Source organism: Penicillium verhagenii (assembly GCF_028828195.1).
Source record: "Penicillium verhagenii strain IBT 33310 chromosome Unknown utg000013l_segment0_segment0, whole genome shotgun sequence".
NCBI classification, from domain to species: Eukaryota; Fungi; Ascomycota; class Eurotiomycetes; order Eurotiales; family Aspergillaceae; genus Penicillium; species Penicillium verhagenii.
In genome coordinates, this window is record NW_026643177.1 from 257,118 (window position 1) to 275,520 (window position 18,403).

General features: G+C 48.4%; 6 protein-coding genes across 6 annotated transcripts; 4 read left to right on the forward strand and 2 right to left on the reverse strand.

Annotated features, from left to right (window-relative positions):
• Positions 1-795: 795 nt before the first annotated feature.
• N7466_011353 (uncharacterized protein) lies at positions 796-2,285 on the forward strand (the record flags this gene model as incomplete). The annotated part of the gene is made up of 6 exons (XM_057170742.1): positions 796-972; positions 1,031-1,067; positions 1,123-1,199; positions 1,274-1,665; positions 1,734-1,807; positions 1,894-2,285. 6 exons carry the CDS (start codon positions 796-798, stop codon positions 2,283-2,285), a joined length of 1,149 nt encoding a protein of 382 aa, XP_057015463.1.
• A 386-nt stretch (positions 2,286-2,671) lies between these two features.
• N7466_011354 (uncharacterized protein) lies at positions 2,672-3,097 on the reverse strand (the record flags this gene model as incomplete). The annotated part of the gene is made up of 1 exon (XM_057170743.1): positions 2,672-3,097. The coding sequence occupies one exon, from the start codon at positions 3,095-3,097 to the stop codon at positions 2,672-2,674; it is 426 nt and encodes a 141-aa protein (XP_057015464.1).
• A 1,169-nt stretch (positions 3,098-4,266) lies between these two features.
• Positions 4,267-5,905, reverse strand: N7466_011355 (putative MFS transporter; the record flags this gene model as incomplete). Its single annotated transcript, XM_057170744.1, has 4 exons — positions 4,267-4,290; positions 4,361-4,460; positions 4,517-4,881; positions 4,937-5,905. 4 exons carry the CDS (start codon positions 5,903-5,905, stop codon positions 4,267-4,269), a joined length of 1,458 nt encoding a protein of 485 aa, XP_057015465.1.
• Positions 5,906-7,235: 1,330 nt separating this feature from the next.
• Positions 7,236-8,387, forward strand: N7466_011356 (uncharacterized protein; the record flags this gene model as incomplete). Its single annotated transcript, XM_057170745.1, has 1 exon — positions 7,236-8,387. The coding sequence occupies one exon, from the start codon at positions 7,236-7,238 to the stop codon at positions 8,385-8,387; it is 1,152 nt and encodes a 383-aa protein (XP_057015466.1).
• A 1,216-nt stretch (positions 8,388-9,603) lies between these two features.
• Positions 9,604-12,145, forward strand: pmt4 (dolichyl-phosphate-mannose-protein mannosyltransferase; the record flags this gene model as incomplete). The annotated part of the gene is made up of 3 exons (XM_057170746.1): positions 9,604-9,834; positions 9,944-11,582; positions 11,682-12,145. The coding sequence occupies 3 exons, from the start codon at positions 9,604-9,606 to the stop codon at positions 12,143-12,145; spliced, it is 2,334 nt and encodes a 777-aa protein (XP_057015467.1).
• A 1,947-nt stretch (positions 12,146-14,092) lies between these two features.
• N7466_011358 (uncharacterized protein) lies at positions 14,093-17,071 on the forward strand (the record flags this gene model as incomplete). Its single annotated transcript, XM_057170747.1, has 4 exons — positions 14,093-14,328; positions 14,389-14,390; positions 14,431-14,801; positions 14,858-17,071. The coding sequence occupies 4 exons, from the start codon at positions 14,093-14,095 to the stop codon at positions 17,069-17,071; spliced, it is 2,823 nt and encodes a 940-aa protein (XP_057015468.1).
• Positions 17,072-18,403: the final 1,332 nt, after the last annotated feature.

The window sequence follows — 18,403 nt, forward strand, 5'->3', positions numbered from 1 at the left end:
AGCTTTCTCACAGGTACTCCCAGACAATTCCCCCTCAAAGCATAATTGCCGGAAGCCTGCCGAGATGGACGAACGAAAACCAAGTATGGAGGACGAATCGGTGTCAGAAGCATATGACCCACTCAATCGAGGAAGGAATGGGCGATTTTTTCTTTCTAGAAGATCAGATGCGGTCAGCCATGATGTCAGAGCCCGTGGTGCAATGGATGTTCTGGAACAAAATCCCCATGTTCTCATGTTCCCAAATTCATGTCATGAAGGCGTGGATCCATGGAACCCCGCTTAACCTTAACTGCTAGCGACCAATCATATCCACCTGGTATATGTTCCTCTTTTTCTCCAGAGTCCATGGATCTCAGTCCCAGCGCCTTGGACCCTTCCACACCGAAAAACTTGACGAGATACCTGTAGCCGATCGGGGCGTTGAATGTCTCCCCAAGCCATGATTCCCAAGGCTATGGGGGTAAGTCCCACAAAAAACATGCTTAGACCGGACAGTCCTTCCATGTCCGTTGAAGACTGATTCCCACTCTAGGCATGTTTACGCATGGACAATCCCCGATACATCGCGATCTTAGATTTCGACGCCCCGATTAAGCTTTGGGGGCCCAGGGCCTGCCAGGGAATGTTCAAATGTGAGGGCCTCCTTCCGAAATGTGGGATCTTCGTGTTCTTTGAAATAGGGACTGGTCTGCTGTTTTGTTTTGCTGGTAGGCTTTCTTTTTAAAACTTGGGCTTTTTTTTCAATGAGGCTGTTGTCGCTATATCGACGGACATCAGCCACCCTGCTTCATTATGGGTGGCATTAACTCACAACAAGTCCAGACTCCATCGAGTGGGGGCTCTGCTTTGATCGGTGTGGGCGTGACGCTGTCGGTGCTGCAAGTTATATTTGTCGTCGCGCGCTTCTATACCCGGTCTTTACAACATACACAGTATGGTGCCGATGACTACGTGATGCTTGTCGCCTTGGTATGTATAGATATGCACGTGTGTATATGCCTCATGCTAACGCTCCCGATCGTTCCAGACTGGAAGTATTGCTAAAGCGATTGTCTATATTGTCTGTAAGTCATGAAAAGTAGCCTACATTCCAAACCTACAGAGGCTTACATTGTATAGTGGTAGAAGTAGCAGGACTGGGGCATCATCTTGACGATATTGTCTACTCCCAACAGAACACATCTTTACTTAGAAAGGTAACTATTGAACCTCTACATTCAAATGTTATCGAGTGCATCCTATATCAAGACGAATATTAACACCGAAATAGGGATTCTTCGTTTTGGAAATTCTTGACTTCCCTTTCACAGTGACCCCCGCCAAGCTGGCGCTGTTACTCTTCTTTGTACGGCTTTTCTACATGCGAATCTTCTACACGCGCAAGTTCCAGATCATCCCATACAGCATCGGGTTCCTGATCCTAGGACTGGGAATCACGGTGTTATTCGAAACCATATTCCAATGTTCTCCCATCGCATCAGGATGGAATCCTAATATCCACGGAACATGCCTCAATCAAACAACATTCTACCGCGCCATTTCTCCCATCAATGTACTAACCGGACTGATGATCCTGGTGCTACCCATTCCCTTCGTTTGGAGCCTCCACGCCCGAACAGGGCAAAAACTAGCATTGACTGGTGTTTTCTTGCTATCCGGACTGTAAGGACACCCTCGAATTCGACTCTTTCTGCAAGACCCCGCATATGCTGACATGAATCCAACAAAAGCGGGACCGTGATCAGCGTCCTCCGAATGGCAGTCTACTTCACAAACACAAGGACCGAGTTAAACGATAGGACCTGTCAGTTACGAATCCGGCTTCAGCCATAGATACTGCTTGCTTCAAAAAAGCTATTTGAACACCATGCTAACATGCCGTTTACACAGGGTTCTCTATCGAACTGGGCATTCTCTCAATGATCGAAAGCGCCATCATCGTCATCGCTACATGTCTAGTCAGCATCTGGCCTCTAGTAACCCAACTCATACCTCGAGCCTTCTTTGCAAAACTCCGCCGCTATCTATCGCGTGGCACAAAGCACCCACATCACGAGCAATGGTACACGCATGCCATCCAAGTAGAAGCAAAAAGCATCGACCATCTTATATCTGATGGAAACTATATCCAGCGCGAAGTGAGTTGGAGCAGTCGGCCTTCTTCTTTGGCGGAATTGGAGGACCAGCGGTCCTGGATCCTTGGGGATGAAGACGAGGGTCCACGACATCATCCTTGGGTTTCTTATGAAGTGCATATTACAGCCGGAGGAGCAAAAGTTTAACAAAAGTTTCTTGAATAAAAGTGGAAGGTTTTGTTTTATAATAGATTTTTTGAATAGAAATTCCATGATCTAATGATAAAACACTGGCCCCTGTTTTGAATTTTTCTGTAATCGTATCAAATGGCTGGAACGTAATAGTAGGCAGATAATGAGAAACCCTTGGAAGGTGTCTTGAGTCGCATAAGAGAAGTAGCTAATAAAAGTACCAATTTCCAAAGAATAAAGAATGACCAGGTACCAAAGCAGGCTTGATGTAGCAAATACTTAACTCTCAAGTACTAGTACTGTCATCTGCAGTGTCTCTGAAACATGCCTCAGTTCTTTCGACATGGTAAGCTTGCTCTCCGTTTAGTATTGCCATCTAACCCAAACCCAGCCTTGCAGGTTCACTGTGGCTCCGAGGGCTCCTTCTTAGATCTCTGTTGTCTTTTGATTTTCTTTCGCTTGGCATCTAGACACAAGGGCCATTTCTGACGGATGAGTGTGCATAAAAAGGTTTCAGTCACCAGTTCATCTTCAATAGCCAGCTTCAAAGCGTCCTGTTTCTGTTTGGTATCAAAGTAGTGTAGTTCAAGAGCCTGGATGTCGGTTTGCGAGCATAGCAGTTTCAGTGAGTTCCAAATGCCCCTGGTCGTTGCGTCGAGTGCGTCGCGTTGTTCTTCTGTTTCAATTTCTTTCCGTCGAGAGTGTTTCTTTGAATAGAGGTCCCCTTCCTCGAGATCTTCAAGCCAGCTGGATACCTCCTCCTCAAGTATTTTCTGGACAATCTGAGGGTCCGATGCTTCGGCTTTGAGGTCAATGACTTCTTCCATTGTGGGTAGGTCAGGTACGGTCCGTACGGATGGGGACTAGACTGATATCTGGTAAATGGTAAGCCGGCAGGTGATGACTAGTTAGTTGGTAGGGCTCATAGCTAGGCAAAGGGGATGAAAGGGGATGTATTCATAGTGTAAGAAAGCCGCAGAGAGAGAAAGGAAGACAGAAAAAAAAATGTGTATAGGGATAGAAGAAGTAACATTGAAAGTGGTGACTACAGAGAAACACAGACCTAATGCCGAGAGAAGATGAACCTGTTATCGTTTGTTGGAAAGTTGACCGTAACGAGATTACAGTCGAAGATACAGAGACGGACAAATTATGATGAAGATTGATTGGTCAAAGAGGGGGAAAAGAGGGGCAAAAGAAGAAAGCAGAGAAGAAAAGAGGGGAAGATTGGTTTCTGCCAATGTCAAAACACGCCGCCTGTATGAAGAATACTCCAGTGCCTTACATACAAGACAATGCCAATACTTGTGCATACATGTCCTCCCTTTACTACTGGTGTGCTTTTTTGGCACCTTAAGAGGATGATGATTTTTGAAAATCATGATTTAGACCAGGTGGTTCCTTTTCATAAGTATCTCTCTATTTAAGTATTATCTCTCCCTTCGTATTGCATAGTACCATCCAGCTTCTTTTACTATATATACTAGACAGGTATTAATATTGAGCAGTGAATAGATACTCTTCTCCACGTACTGAGTAGGAAGCTAATTATCTCCAGGACCGGGCGTACACCCACTGCAACATTGAAGTACTCAAGACAAAGTACTACGTCCTACCTAGTATATAGCACTTACATTCAATCAATTGCACCTAACATTTTGAATCCTTCAAATGTTCGAACATTGAAGCCAAGCAAAAGACCAGTCATTGATAGTACATAGTGCCTGCCTTGAATATAAATATTGATAAGAAAATTCATTTGAATCATGAGCAAACTTTATATATAAAATTGGAGTTGATGTATACTAAACATTTGACTCTATCTATAAATTCTCGCGTTAGTCCATCCAGATGTCAGTCGGGTTGCATCTGGTCAATAGCTTCTCTAGCTCATCGAAAATGCATCTGCGTGTCATCAATCGTAAGGTATTTTTTAAGAATATAATCGCGAAGTTGCAGATATCGAGGTCTCCTCCTTTATGAATTAAGAGGCTTTTTAATAGGTGTATCTGAAACCAGGCTATGAATATTTGATTAGCAATAGACTGATTGTTTTGGTGCGTATTTTCATTTGAAGCCTTAAGACTCACCACGCCCTCGATTAATCTCAACCCCTTAGCCTGTTGCCGATTCGCAACATGGAAGTAAATGGTAAACGCCGCAACCAGCAGAATCATAATTATATGAGATCTAATGAAATGATCAGTTGACATCATCAAGACACTTCAGTTAAATTTGAAACTCACCCGATAGACACCCACACTGCTGTCTGGTACTTCGGAGCCTCCTGTGACCGCACAATATAGCTACCTGCAACCCCGCCCAATCCATTGAAGGCAGTGACAGCAGCTGATGTAGTTGCACGTTTCCACTGGCCGGCAACGTTGTTTGCCTGGAAAGCATTGAGCGCAGCCCAATTCGAGATATATGCCCCCGTGGCTAGAAAGATGCCAATGTAGCGCACGGTGACTTGAGTCGATTGGGGTAGCCCAAGCATCAAGAAGCCCACTATCAAGCAAAGAGCATTGAATACGATGAACGGTCCACGCTTGCGATAGAAGTCACCCGCCAATGATGTGAGCAGCACCGGTATCACAGCATAGTAGTATGGCTAACGATTGCGTAGTCAGCACCAGTCAAGAAGATATCAAAGGTAAAAATCTTACCGGTGTGGAGAGCAGAATCGACTTGTCAGAGCTAAAGCCCATGCCCGTTTCCAGAATGATAGGAAGAAAGTATGAAAGAGCAGTCGAAACCAAGTTGAGAAGAAAGAACATGCAAGCAAAGCCATAGATCTTGACATCCTTGAAATTCCCAAGCACGGCGCCCCACGAAAACGGTTCAGGAACCAAATCAGCTCGATCATCCTGGATTCTTTGCGCCGCGACATGCGCCTCCCGCTCCGACAAAAAGCGAAAGCTCCGCGCGGAATTTTCGGGAAAATCCACCATCCACCAGTACGTGGCTATACCTAGCACACAGGCAACCAGCCCCTGGACCAGATACATCCAGCGCCAGCCAGCCAAACCGGCTTTACCATCCAAGTGGTTGAGACCGAAATTGACAATATTGCCCGTGGCCAGTCCTATGACTTCTCCAGACTGCAAGAAGGCGAATCGGAGCTGTTGCTCGCGCCGCGGATACCAGGCGCTAATGAGATAAGTTAGGCCGGGATAGATGCCGGACATGGCGATGCCCAGTAGGATACGCAGGGCGATCATCTCGTGCCAGGTATGAATAAAGGCGGTACACAGTGTCAGTAGTCCGAAGATGAATGTGATGGTCGCGAACCAGACTCGGGGACCGACGAAGCGCACGGCTATCGTGCAGGGTAGCTGGAAGGCGACGCTGGCAATGGTGAAGATGAATATGGACACCGAGTACCGGGAACCCTGGTTTAATTGGAGATCGCTTAGCATTGTTGTTACTGCCGCCGAGGATAAAATGCCCGAATCTAAGAGATTCAGGCTACACAGCAGACTGGCAATGCTACATAGACGTAAATCGACTTTCCACCGGACTTTTGCCTCCAGGGCGAGCTCTTCGTATTCTTGTCCTTCGTTGTCATTTCCACGGAGGGGTTCCTGGTCAGAGACTGTTTGGAGGGGTTTGTTTTTCAAGCTTGGAGTCGCCATGAAATCTGGCGTCGGGGGTTTCTTGTCACCGCTGGCCAAGGAAAATCTATGGGTGTTATCGTGATTCGTATTCTTCGTTCGTCACATTGAAGTGTGAGCTCGAGACATTGATCGAGGGGATTGTAGATTTTTTGCTTTTTTGCTGATGTTTTCTTTTAATACCGAAGTCATGTGGCGCCGAAAGGACTCTCTGCATAAGCACGTCGGACCGGGATAAGGATCTAGCCGAATGAAGCAGAGGCCCTGGAGTGATATGTGATAAGCGAATGCATTGCGTGATAACTGCCCTTGTTAAAATCTACTGCCAATCAAAAGTTGCTAGTTTGACACAATATCAATACTTTAGCATTTTGGATCGAATAGTGGCAGTAAGAATACCAATGGCCCACAGAATATGCCACAGTCTCCATATACTATGAGGCTCTCCACTTCCAAAACTTTAGATCCCTTTCCTGCCATTTAGTCCAGATCATCTGACCTCCCCTGGCTGTGACTAAGTGGTCGGTTATTGCTTTTTAGTTCAATTTCCTTTGCATTGGGCATTTGTTCCACCTTTGCGGGGTGAAAAAGACCCAAATCATCTTAAATCGATGATAAACAAAGGATCGCTACGGCTTTTCCGAATATCAGCTACAAATCAATTGATGTCAAGAATGAACCACATTGTAGATACACCTGGATTAAAATAACAGAGACATTTTAAACCACCAAATATTGGGGTCTATGTCCAAAATCAGAATGTACGATGATTTGTCTTGGCCCACCCCCTTTATTTACAAGAAAAGTAAAAGATTATGCTTATTTCCGGAGTAGACAATAGCCGGCGGGGATATCCTATAAAGTTCCCCAGTTCGGATTTCCCATGATAATTGATTGGTTATATCCCCTAGCACCAACCCAAGTAGGTGTGTAACAAAACTACTGCATGATGACCACGATACGGTATACTACCTATAAAAGTAATGCCAGAGAGATCCTTGGGGGCGATCTTATAAAGAATGACAAAAATAGCAAAACGTTCACGATAAAGAATGTCCCATGACTGATTTCTTACTTCTTTTGTCAAGATGACAGGGTCCGATTGGTGTTTGGCCCCTGAGGAAACAATAGACCAGTAAGCTTCCAAGGCTGGCTTTGCGGCCCCCCGTTTTTATCTGCTCCGTTTGCCCCACGTCTGTTTTGTTCGGGCGAATGGAGCCACACCTCCACTTACAGCTCTCGGATACATGGTTCTTCTTCTTCGCTCCGTGCTTTCTTTTTTTTTCTTCTCTTTTTCTCACACATCCCTACTCTATACATACTCCTCTAATATCTAAATACCCAAATCACCATGGTTGAACTCATCAACCCTCCAGAGTCTCGTACTTTGCTCCCTCCTCTTCTCGCCTGTCTCCCCACAGCCTTCGTTTCCCCACGTCCGCCACCAGCTCTCCTCCCCCTCCTCTCCCCGGTCCTCCGCCAGCGTGTCAAAATCCTGAGCGACGTATCCTCCTCCCCCAACGAATCATGGCTCCGATTACTATGCTGGGACGCCGACAAAGCAGAGCGCCTGCAGACCGTTGTGGACGGCGCAAAGTTCGAACCCCACCCCGTCTCCGGCGAGATTGAACTCCCCGATGAAATGCCCGTGACATACAAACGTATTGACGACGAAACACTACGTGCACAATGCTTATTGCCTGATTACAACTTGGCTGTGATTTACCTTTGGTGCCCTACAGACACAGAGGGCGGCGGTCGGGGCTGGAGAATGGCAGAACTGCTCCCCCACGAAGGCCCCGCAGCCGATGAAAATACCTGGGCCTCCTCGATCGGTGAGGCCAACGTCCAAGCCAAAGAAAGACTCTACTCCAATATCCTGGACTCCCCCGTGGAGGCACAAACATCCCGCCAGAACGAGCAGCAGGACGAAGAAGAGGACGACGATGCCGATTACTGGGCTCAATACGATTCCACTCCTAATCGCACCCCGGGGCCCAAGACCCCCGCTCCTGGTGGCTCATCTAACCTCCCACCATCCGGTCTGTCGGAGGCATCGTATTTCTCCCAGTACGGCGATGTCCAGCCAGCTTTGGATAGTCACGACCCCGAAGAAGAACAAGCAGGACTTGGCCCGACCTCTTTGAACGGAGATATGATTGCGAACCTCATGCGGCGGCAGAACGGGCTGGACGCTGACGAGCGGGCCCGCACAAACGGATACGCGGTTGAGGATATGCCGACTGATCGTGCCGGCAGATCACTCAGCCACCCGAGACCTGCATCTGGGTCTATCTCTTCGAGCCACTCGGATACCGTTGCGAAGTTGGAGCTGGAGGCTGCTAGCCACAGTAGCTATGATGTTGGCGTCAAGCAGCACATTGGCACTAGCATCAAGAGCTTGTTCCGTTTGGCTCAAGCGACCGGTGTGAGCCGTGCTGAGTTCAAGGCGATGGTAGATATGGAGTTGGAATTGCTGGATCTGACTGATCTTGACAATTAAGTTTTCTATGTCGATTTTGTTGGCTGATACCCACGAGTCATGCGAGTCGTTTTTAAGGCGTCATTATTTGCAAAGAATCATTCATATACACATGTGCATGCATTTTGGTTGGGGAGCATTTCAGTTGCATGTTGTTTTCAATCGTGGAAGTTTGTTTTTCTCCATTTGCTTTCTTGCTTTTGCTTTCTCTTTCTTTCAAAGGTCCCTTTGGGCGATCTAGATAATAAAAATAATCCAAGCTTGGAATCAAATGAAACAAGATATGTATCCTATGGCATATACGTACTAGTAGATGCAGAATTTCCACCACCGAACGCGGGGTCGACCGCAGCCTCCAGTACTTCAATGTTGGGACAGAAACATTTGAAGAGTCGAGAATCGAGCAATCTGAGGAATGAATAATTTGAACATTCCTTGGAAGACGATGCGATTGGCATGTAAATCGAGGCACATGCATACTATTGTTACTATATGCATCTACAATATGGTTGTGCGCCAAACCCGATTTGGTCTCCTGGACCGTTTTAGCTGTACATGTGGGTCCCGAGGTCCAAGGTTACATGACGATCAGTAAGTAAACACATACACCTTCAAATGTTGTTTAAATGCTAGTCTTCTGTACGGAGTAGGATATGAATCAAATCAATTTGGATTGGAATTGAGAGCCCATTTGATATTGTACTCGTAAAACTGATAATCTTTGTTCTTGGTTAAAGCCCCCTGCAAGGACTGTACCTACTAGGAAAGCTTGCGCTATTGACCCAAAGTCAGGGTCTCTGTCTACTTTCTTTGTGAGAATGGCAAGACCCACGTGAGAAAGAACTTTTCTAGCAGGGATGTACTGGAAGCGTTCCTGTTCCTCGTTCGAGAATCCGTGTTTTAGCAATAGAGTCCGTGGACCAACTGGACCCTTTGGGGAAAATCAAAGGACTTAATTCCGGGGCCCACCGCCTTGTTCTGTACCCGAAACCAAAGAAGACACGCAATCCCCAATCCGGCCCCTCCCCTAACCTTACCCTTTCTCCAGCTTTCCTTGGTCTTTTATCCGGGTGTAATGCCCTTTGGTGGTCCTGGTAAGCATTTCATTCTCACCTCTGCGCTGTCTTGGAAAGAAGTTCCGGCACTCTATGAGCTACTGCTGACCAAACTGTGTTTTTGCAAGTCTATTTACCATAGGTAGTTTCACGGTCGCTCTCTTTTTTCTTTTTCTTTCATCATGTCTTCCCCTTCTCCCTCTCTGCGCAAGAGAGGTGGGAAGAAGGAGGCTTATACTGCTCTGCCATCCAATGATGGCTCATTGAGGGCAGTGGCAGCTCCCAGCAAGCCCAAGTCGGAATGGGACTATTGGCTGGCCATTTCCATTCTGACCCTTTTGGCATTTGCAACCCGCTTCTGGCGCATCGATTACCCCAATGAGGTTGTCTTTGATGAAGTTCACTTTGGAAAGGTATGGCATCTGCAGCTTTAGGATTTTTTTTCTTCTTGCTGGTCAAAAGCAAGAAGAAGAAAAACGATGAAAAAGGGGAACCCTTGTCTGACTTGTTATTTCCTGCTAGTTTGCCTCGTATTACCTGCAACGCACCTATTTCTTCGACGTTCACCCGCCCTTTGGAAAACTACTGTTTGCTTTTATGGGATGGTTGGTTGGATTTGACGGCCAGTTCTTGTTCGAAAACATCGGCGACTCGTACATCGAAAACAATGTTCCTTACTTGTCTCTTCGTGCCATGCCGGCAACCCTTGGTGCCTTGACAATCCCCGTGGTGTTTTTGATCATGTGGGAATCGGGTTACTCGTTGCCGGCTTGTGTTCTGGCTGCTGGTCTCATGGTGTTCGATAACGCCCATGTGGGTGAGGACCGCTTGATCCTCTTGGATTCCACTTTGGTCATCACCATGGCGCTCAGCATCTTGTGCTATGTCCGGTTCTACAAGTTGCGCCACCAGCCATTTGGTCGCAAATGGTGGAAGTGGTTGCTCCTGACTGGATTCTGCATGAGCTGTGTCATCTCGACCAAGTATGTTGGCGTTTTCACTTTCGTCACCATTGGTTCAGCAGTCGCAATCGATCTGTGGAATCTTTTGGATATCAACCGACGCGATGGTGCTCTTGATATGATCACCTGGATCAAGCATGTCATGGCTCGTGGAGTGGCTTTGGTTGTCATTCCCTTCTTCTTCTACCTGTTCTGGTTCCAGGTCCACTTCACCATTCTTAACCGGTCCGGCCCTGGCGATGAGTTCATGTCCCCCGAGTTCCAGGAGACCCTCAGTGACAATGCGATGACTGCCCAGTCCGTTGGAATTGAATACTTCGACTCCATTAGCATCCGCCACAAGGACACCAAGGTCCTCCTTCACAGCCACTGGGATAAGTATCCCCTTCGTTATGACGATGGTCGCATCTCCAGCCAAGGCCAGCAGGTTACTGGCTACCCTCACAACGACACCAACAACTTGTGGCAGATTCTGCCGACCGTCCCGCTCACTGACAGCAAGCCCAAGAGCGTGCGGAATGGAGATGTCATTCAGCTCCGCCACGTTGTCACCGACTCGTTCCTTTTGACCCACGATGTTGCATCTCCTTTCTTCCCTACCAACCAGGAGTTTACCACTGTTTCAAAGGAATTGGCCGATAGCGAACGTCACAACGATACTCTGTTTGAGATTAAGATTGAGAATGGAAAGCCCTTCCAGGAATTCCGCACATTCTCAAGCTTGATCAAGCTCATCCACGTTCCGACTCGTGTGGCCATGTGGACCCACACCACTCCTCTTCCCGAGTGGGGATACAAGCAGGCCGAGATCAACGGAAACAAGAACATTCTGCAGTCCAGCAACCTCTGGTTTGCTGAGACGATTGATGGCATTGAGGAGGGTAGCCCGCGTTTGGAGAAGGAAGAACGCCAGCCCAAATCGCTCTCCTTCCTGCGCAAGTACTTTGAGTTGCAGGGTGCCATGTTCCACCACAACAATGCACTGACTAGCAGCCACCCTTATGCTACGGAGCCCTTCCAGTGGCCTTTCCTGCTGCGTGGTGTGAGCTTCTGGACTAAGAATGAGACTCGAGGCCAAATCTACTTCTTGGGTAACCCCATCGGATGGTGGATTGCTAGTAGTTTGCTGGCTGTCTTTGCCGGCATTGTCGGAGCTGACCAGCTTTCGCTTCGCCGTGGTATTGATGCATTGGAAGAAAGTGAGTCAAATTTATTCCTTTTCTCTTGCCGCCTTCAGCCCTTGTACTCCCCAAGTATCGGCGATGACTAACGTTTTATTCTTCTTCTCTGTTTTATAGTTTGGGGTCCTGGCACCCGTTCCCGTCTGTACAACAGCACTGGATTCCTGTTCCTATGCTGGGCTGCTCACTATTTCCCCTTCTGGCTGATGGGTCGCCAGCGTTTCCTTCACCACTACCTGCCGTCTCACCTGGCCTCGACCATGGTGACTGGAGCACTAGTTGAATTTATCTTCAACGTGTCCCCGCTCGATCCCGCCACTGCCGCACCCCCTGTGGATGATCCTTCCGGTAAGGCTAAGGGTACCCGGGTCAGCCGCAGCGTCCGCCGCTTCGTGACGGCCAAGGAGCGCATGGGCCTTAACTCGGTGCTTGCCGCATGGGCTGCGACCATTGTGATTCTGGGGGCCACCATCGGTGGCTTCATCTTCTATGCGCCTTTGACCTATGGTACCCCTGGCCTGGATGTCGCCGGCGTTAACGCCCGCAAGTGGCTGAACTATGATCTCCACTTTGCCAAATAAGTTTCCCTCTCACCCCTGTCCGGGTATGAAACGTGAGTTGTGAATTTTTTGTGAAATTTTTTTATATCTTTTGGGAGAAGAATCTGTAGGATATGTATTGTCTATGGGATTGACTCTTGGGAGGCGATCAGGGGGGGGCGGGAAAGGTGTTTTGTTAGGGAGATTGTGGTAAAGACGGCGGACATTTGACAATGCTGTGTATATCCATTCAACTCTTTGTTGTTTCCACTTGTTCCGATTGACTTTTCCATCAAATCCGTAGAACATCTAATTCGAGTCTTTGTGTGACGGTGGAGTTTTAACCTTGGAAGGTTGTTGTACGATAGGGGATCATCAGCCGACCCAGCACATTCCTAATACAATACCTGAATACAGTACAGAGTACAGCCGAAACTCTCCAGCTTGTCGATCTCACGTGATTAAGGTGGATCAGAGCGGACGAACTCGTTTCGAGGCTGTAATTCAATTACAATATTACCTAAAAGTGGAGCTGTAGATTAATCCAAATTTGTGAGTTGCACCGTCAGAATTGTATCATATTGATCTTCTGATGGCGCTCGGGATTTGAAATGACGAAATATAGTAGATCGTCTAAATGTCAAGTCGATGAGTTTCTCAAGAATTATTTGACCTGGAGGGTTTTTTCTTTCTTCGCAATGGTAAATTTCAAGCCACAACATTCCTTACTAAAAAAAAAATGCATTTCGCATTCTTGGTTATTTGTTTGGGAGTCGTGGAACCCTATCAACCATGGAACGTGTATATAGTAACTGTACGGGATTGGTAATTGCCATCGGTTGTTTATTTTTAGCGGCTTTTTTTCTTCTTAGTGTCCCGCTTACTATAGATAGTAAGGAGGTTTCACTTTGGGCGTCAAATGAACGAATGCCATTATTTAGTCAATTTTTTTTAAAAAAAATCATATTTGATTCTAGCGCTTTGATTCCACGTAACCTGAGCTGAAGACCTCTATTTATCTATGCTGGATCGGATCTGGTCTGATTCGCCTCATTTTCTATTCGCCCAATTCGTCCTTTATACCTATACATTGCCTGCACCTTAGCGTACATGCGTCTCGTCTCGGCCCAGCCACGGAAAGACAATAATGCAGGGACTAGACTCCGGTTAAGCCTTCAAACTGCTCTAGCACTTTTTTTTCCCCTTCTCCTCTTTTCACTTTGATTTCTCCCCTAATTGTCTGGTATCCCCTTGCCCCGTGGTGGTTTTTCTTTCATTCTTTCGGCCTTCGGTGATCCTCCAGGGTCCTACCCGACATTTCACCTCTTTTACTCCACTCCCCACTTTACTCTCCAGATCTGACTCGCTGGGGTGCGTCTAAGAGTCAATCTCTCGGCGAAGAGAAACTTCCCATATTACCTGAAGTCTCAGCCTGGTGGGTTGCCCTTTTTCTTCTCTCTCCTCTTCCTATTTTTTTTTTTTTCGAAACCCAGTCTTCCCAACTCCCCCCCCTAGTGCTGCAAATTTTATCAGCATCGGCTCCACCCGCCTCCATCGGGACGTGAAAAGGTCCAACCTCAACGTATTATACTGTGGATTGGACAAAGGATCGAAAGTGTCAACCCACATGGTGGATTCTTGCCGGGTCGTGATTAGCCGCTAGAGAAGCCTGTGGCTCGCGTCGCTTGTTATCTCCGTACCAGAAGCTTCTCCATCAACTGACTCGTTCCCCCATTCTTTCACAGTCCCCTGATCGACTAATTGATCCGTGGATCAATTTCTCCCCTTGCAACCGTCGATCGTGAAAAAAAAAACACTCCTCTCCTTATAATTTTTCTGTGACTGGTCGTTTCCATTTGCCAAATTTGACACGTCAACCTTCGAAAAGGCAATCTCACCCTAGAACCACGGTACCTTGATGGGAGTGAACTCGCGATCAAAGGTGGTAATCAATACTCATAGCCGGCTCTGATTCCTAAACCAAACCCGATGCCTATCAAGCTACCGAAGAGCTTTGCTCGGCGAAAGTCATCTGGCAACGTTCTAGAGGACGTGGAGAACCAACCGCAATCGTCCTTTCGGGTCTTTGAACGTCCAAGTCCCCAGCGATCCATGACAGACGGTGCGCCCCTCACCAAGCGGATGAGCGAGGGGAATGCGGTTTCCGCCATGGAAGACTCCGACAACATTTTCGCGGGCACAGAGCAACCATTGGGCAAGAATCGGTATGATCGCACCCGGACCTTGGATTCCCTCAGGATACGACTTACTAAACACCGAACCAGTGGTGCGACAAACTACGAGAGTTCTACGTCCACCCGACTCAGTTCCTCATCCACCCAACCTTCCTCCACCGAGATTGCGTCGCCCGAAGACCCCTCCCCCGCATTCCCGAATTCATGATATCCCCGTTCCACCCCCGCTCTCTGGGGGTATACGTGCTGCGGCAGGCAGGACCTTTTCCTTTGGCGGACGATTCAATAAATCTGCTTCACCAGCTCCCCCACGAAACGTTACACCAGACCAATCCAAAAGGCAACGAGCTGTGAGCGGCACTACGGATGAAACGGCCACCCCACCGAAGCTTGCCGACGAGGACTTTAACTTGGGAGGTGATGATTTTGGAAAAATGTTTGATCATTTAGGAAAGCGAGAGAGTGTAATGATGAGAGACCCCTCCCCTCAGCGGGCCAATCATGTATGCCACTATGATACGTGTGAAATGCAAGGGGTCCAGGCTAACGGGTTATATAGTTATCGTCAACGCCACCGACGCAAGCTTTGGCGGAATTTTACAATACAGGTCGTGCTGCGCGGCCTCCACCAATTGACACGGATCGATCAGCACAGGTTGAGCCTCCCCCTCAGTCATGGAATAGCCACCACTCGGCGGAGGGTTTGCTCAATGACCCCGAGGAGGCCCGAGGCAACAGATTTTCGCCCGCCCAATCTACCCCCGAGACAGTTACTGGGTTCCGTCAACAATCCCCAGGTCCTAACCAACTGTCTAGTGCTACCACTTCTCACCGGTCTTTAGATCGGCCCAAAAGACAGTCGGACATGGGATTGCGACGAAGCATAATTTACTACGGCGACCGAGATTCGAACACCATTGACGACGAAGATGCTGCTATGGTTAGAAGTTCTCTCGCGTGGAGCAAGGACAGCAGCAGTTCTCCCCCGGCGCGGATGGGGGGCATGTCTCCGTCCAATAGCACCCCGCTTCTCAAGACCAGCCCTACACCCTTGAGCCCAGAGCCACCATCGATGTTCTCAGATCTGCAATCGCCTGCTTCGACTAGTCACATGGACGCATCTACCGCGCGAAATGCCCGGCTTGCTGTTCAATTCGCCGAAAATATGCCACGAACGGTGTCTCCGGGTAACAAGGTGATGACTCCATCCCAATTTGAGCATTATCGCCAGCAACAAGAACTTCGACGTTCGAACAGCGATGCCTCCAAGAGCGAGGATGAATCAGACCATGACGATTTTGATGAACAAGATGAGGCTGAAAAGCAGCGTGAGGCCGAAAAACAGCGACGGAAGCAAGAGGCTCATTTATCTGTATATCGCCAGCAGATGATGAAAGTGACTGGTCAGCAGGCCCCCTCGCCGTCACTTCGCCCGGCGATGAGTGGTGGTAGCAGCAGCACACCCAACCTTCCCGTCTACCTGGCCAGCTCGGGTGACAAGTCTTCGAGTGGGAAAAGCGGCGAGGGTGAGGACGATGATGTCCCGTTGGGCATTCTTGCAGCCCATGGATTTCCCAATCGCAACCGCCCGCCGACTCGCCTCGCCAATGTTAGCTCTAACCCGAATCTTCGAGCTTCTATGAATCCGTATGCATCCTCCACCAGTTCTCTCGTTGGTGCCGAGCAACAACGGGGCAGCTTGCCTGTTTTCGCTAGAAACCTCCCACAGGACCCCTACTTCGGTGCTAGTCTTGTCAATTCGACCAACCGAGAGTCTCTGGCTATGGGTGGTGGCTCAGTATACGGTGGTCCTGCTGTAACACCACCAGTGCCTCATGGAGGTCTTATTGGAGTGATTGCGCAGGAGGAACAGGCACGCGCTATGAGAAGAGGTAGCCCTAACACTCAGGCGATGTACGATATGGGAGGTGTGCCCCGGCCATACTCCATGATGGGAGCAGCTCAACAAATGTCTCCATCAGAGCAGGCACAGGCTCAGCTATCGGCCCAGATGTCCAACATGATGCAGATGCAGATGGAGTGGATGCAGCAGATGATGAGCATGCAGGGTATGCAGGGTACTCCGCCGCCAATGATGCACGGTGGTATGTCAACACCACCCATGATGGGCGGCGGGCCTATGCCAGGAGCTCCCATGGGCCCTCCGTCTATGGCTGGTCCTATGATGGGAGGTCCTCCTTCCGTCTCTAGTCACTCCAACATGATGAGACCAGCCTCCATGCCCGGCTTCGTGCCTCAAACCCCCAACAATTACGACCCGCGTACTTTGAGCATGATTGACCCCAACATTTCCACGCGCCGAACCGGTTCCCCGATGCCTAATCTGTCCGGTCAGCCTTTCCAAAATAATTCCCCAGGCTACGCACCATCAATCGCTCCCTCTGAGCGCAGCAATGCAGGACTATCATCTCGATATCGCCCAGTCTCTGCCCTTCCGGCTGACCTCAACCACCATGCCTCGCCGCTACACAAGTCCTGGAATGATGAAAATCGCCCGAACTCGAACATTCCCATGTCCCAGTCCCCGGGCAGCAATCCGAAATCATCCTCAATTGCCACGGTGACTGTACGACCCGTCTCACAGGCCAGTCAAGCCGGTCCCGGCATGCGAAAGATGCAGAATGCATCAGACGATGAAGACGACGATGAGGCTTGGGCCGATATGGTGAAGAAGCGAGAGAAGAAGAAGAGCAACTGGAAGTTGAAGCGAGGTACTTCTTCCTTTGGAGATCTGCTCAGTGTTGTGCATTAATTAAGTGGATGATCTTCCCACTTCGACTTTTCAAAAGCATGCATCTCTGCGGATACCTTGTCAGCGCCGCAAAGTATAGAAATCTTTTCTTCCTTGTCGTTCCTTCATTCTTGTTTTCACCTTTCACCTTTTAATTTTCTATGCTGCATCCCCATGACACGAAGACCACGCACATACATCGATACAAGCCTTTCAGCCGCTGTGTTTCAAATTTTTTTTTTTGTCTTTTCGTTTTCCTTTTTTTCCATCTGATTCATGTGTCTATTGGGGCTATGTCTCCGCTCTCTGGTTCGGGCTTTTTCCCTCTCTGTATTACCGTCATCATCCACAAGAAAGCGGTTATTTGAAAGTATGAATACATATGCTCTATGTTTCTTTTTGGCATTGGCGCATGGAAGGAATGGCGTTATGTTTGAACATCTTGTCTCTTTTTTTTTGGATCAGGTCCGCTGCATGTGCTTTCTCACCTTCTCATCCTCGGGCATAGATAGTCTACTCGATTAATTTCATCTCTAAACACCGATCTTTATCATGGCATTCTTCCAAAGTTCCATACTCGTCCGGGTGCTTTCATCTGTAATTTTCGAAAACGATATCACGAACTCCACCGAGAACTCAGAGCAAAGGTTCAATCCTAGCACTTGGAAATAGCGCCCCAAGCCCGGGCCCAAGGACAGAACGAGGTAACTTGCAGTGGACTCCCAGGCAAGAGAAAATTGCACCAATATTTGGCCCTGGTAAACAAAAACTGCCATTAGTCCTACCACGCCCTCCCAACTTCCTTTGAGCATTCTCCTGACGCTCCCGGTGACCAGCTTCCTGCGTGTACTTGCGATATCCATCAGACCACGGTCGAGATTTGAAGCCCCCATGCGTCGCACACATTTCCAGTGATCAAATCAGGCGAGGCTCGATCCGCGCTCATGATACCCCGGCAGACGGCGGTCTTCCTTGTCGGTAAGATGCTAGCTAGCACTGGGAGAAACTATGACGTTTTCAGCTTCTCCAATGACTCCAGCGTTCAATGTTGCTGATATTCTCTGGCTTGCAAGAATATCCGGATTTTCGTGATCCTCCTTGGATTCTTTCGGGTTATTATTGATGCATATCTGCGGCGAGGCTTGGTGTCTGGCGCCTAGGTAGAGAGTCTGGATCAATTCTGCATTAGCAAATAATGATGCAAAGAGGGCGTAAAGGTTGAAAGAACGAGTGAGCGATATATAGAAGAAATCCGGGGCGTTGGTGAGATGGAACAGAGAGGTGGATGAGATAAATCGAAGATGAGCTAGAGCCTGGTTCTTTTAAGCATAGCCTAGCCTCACAGTGCTGCTG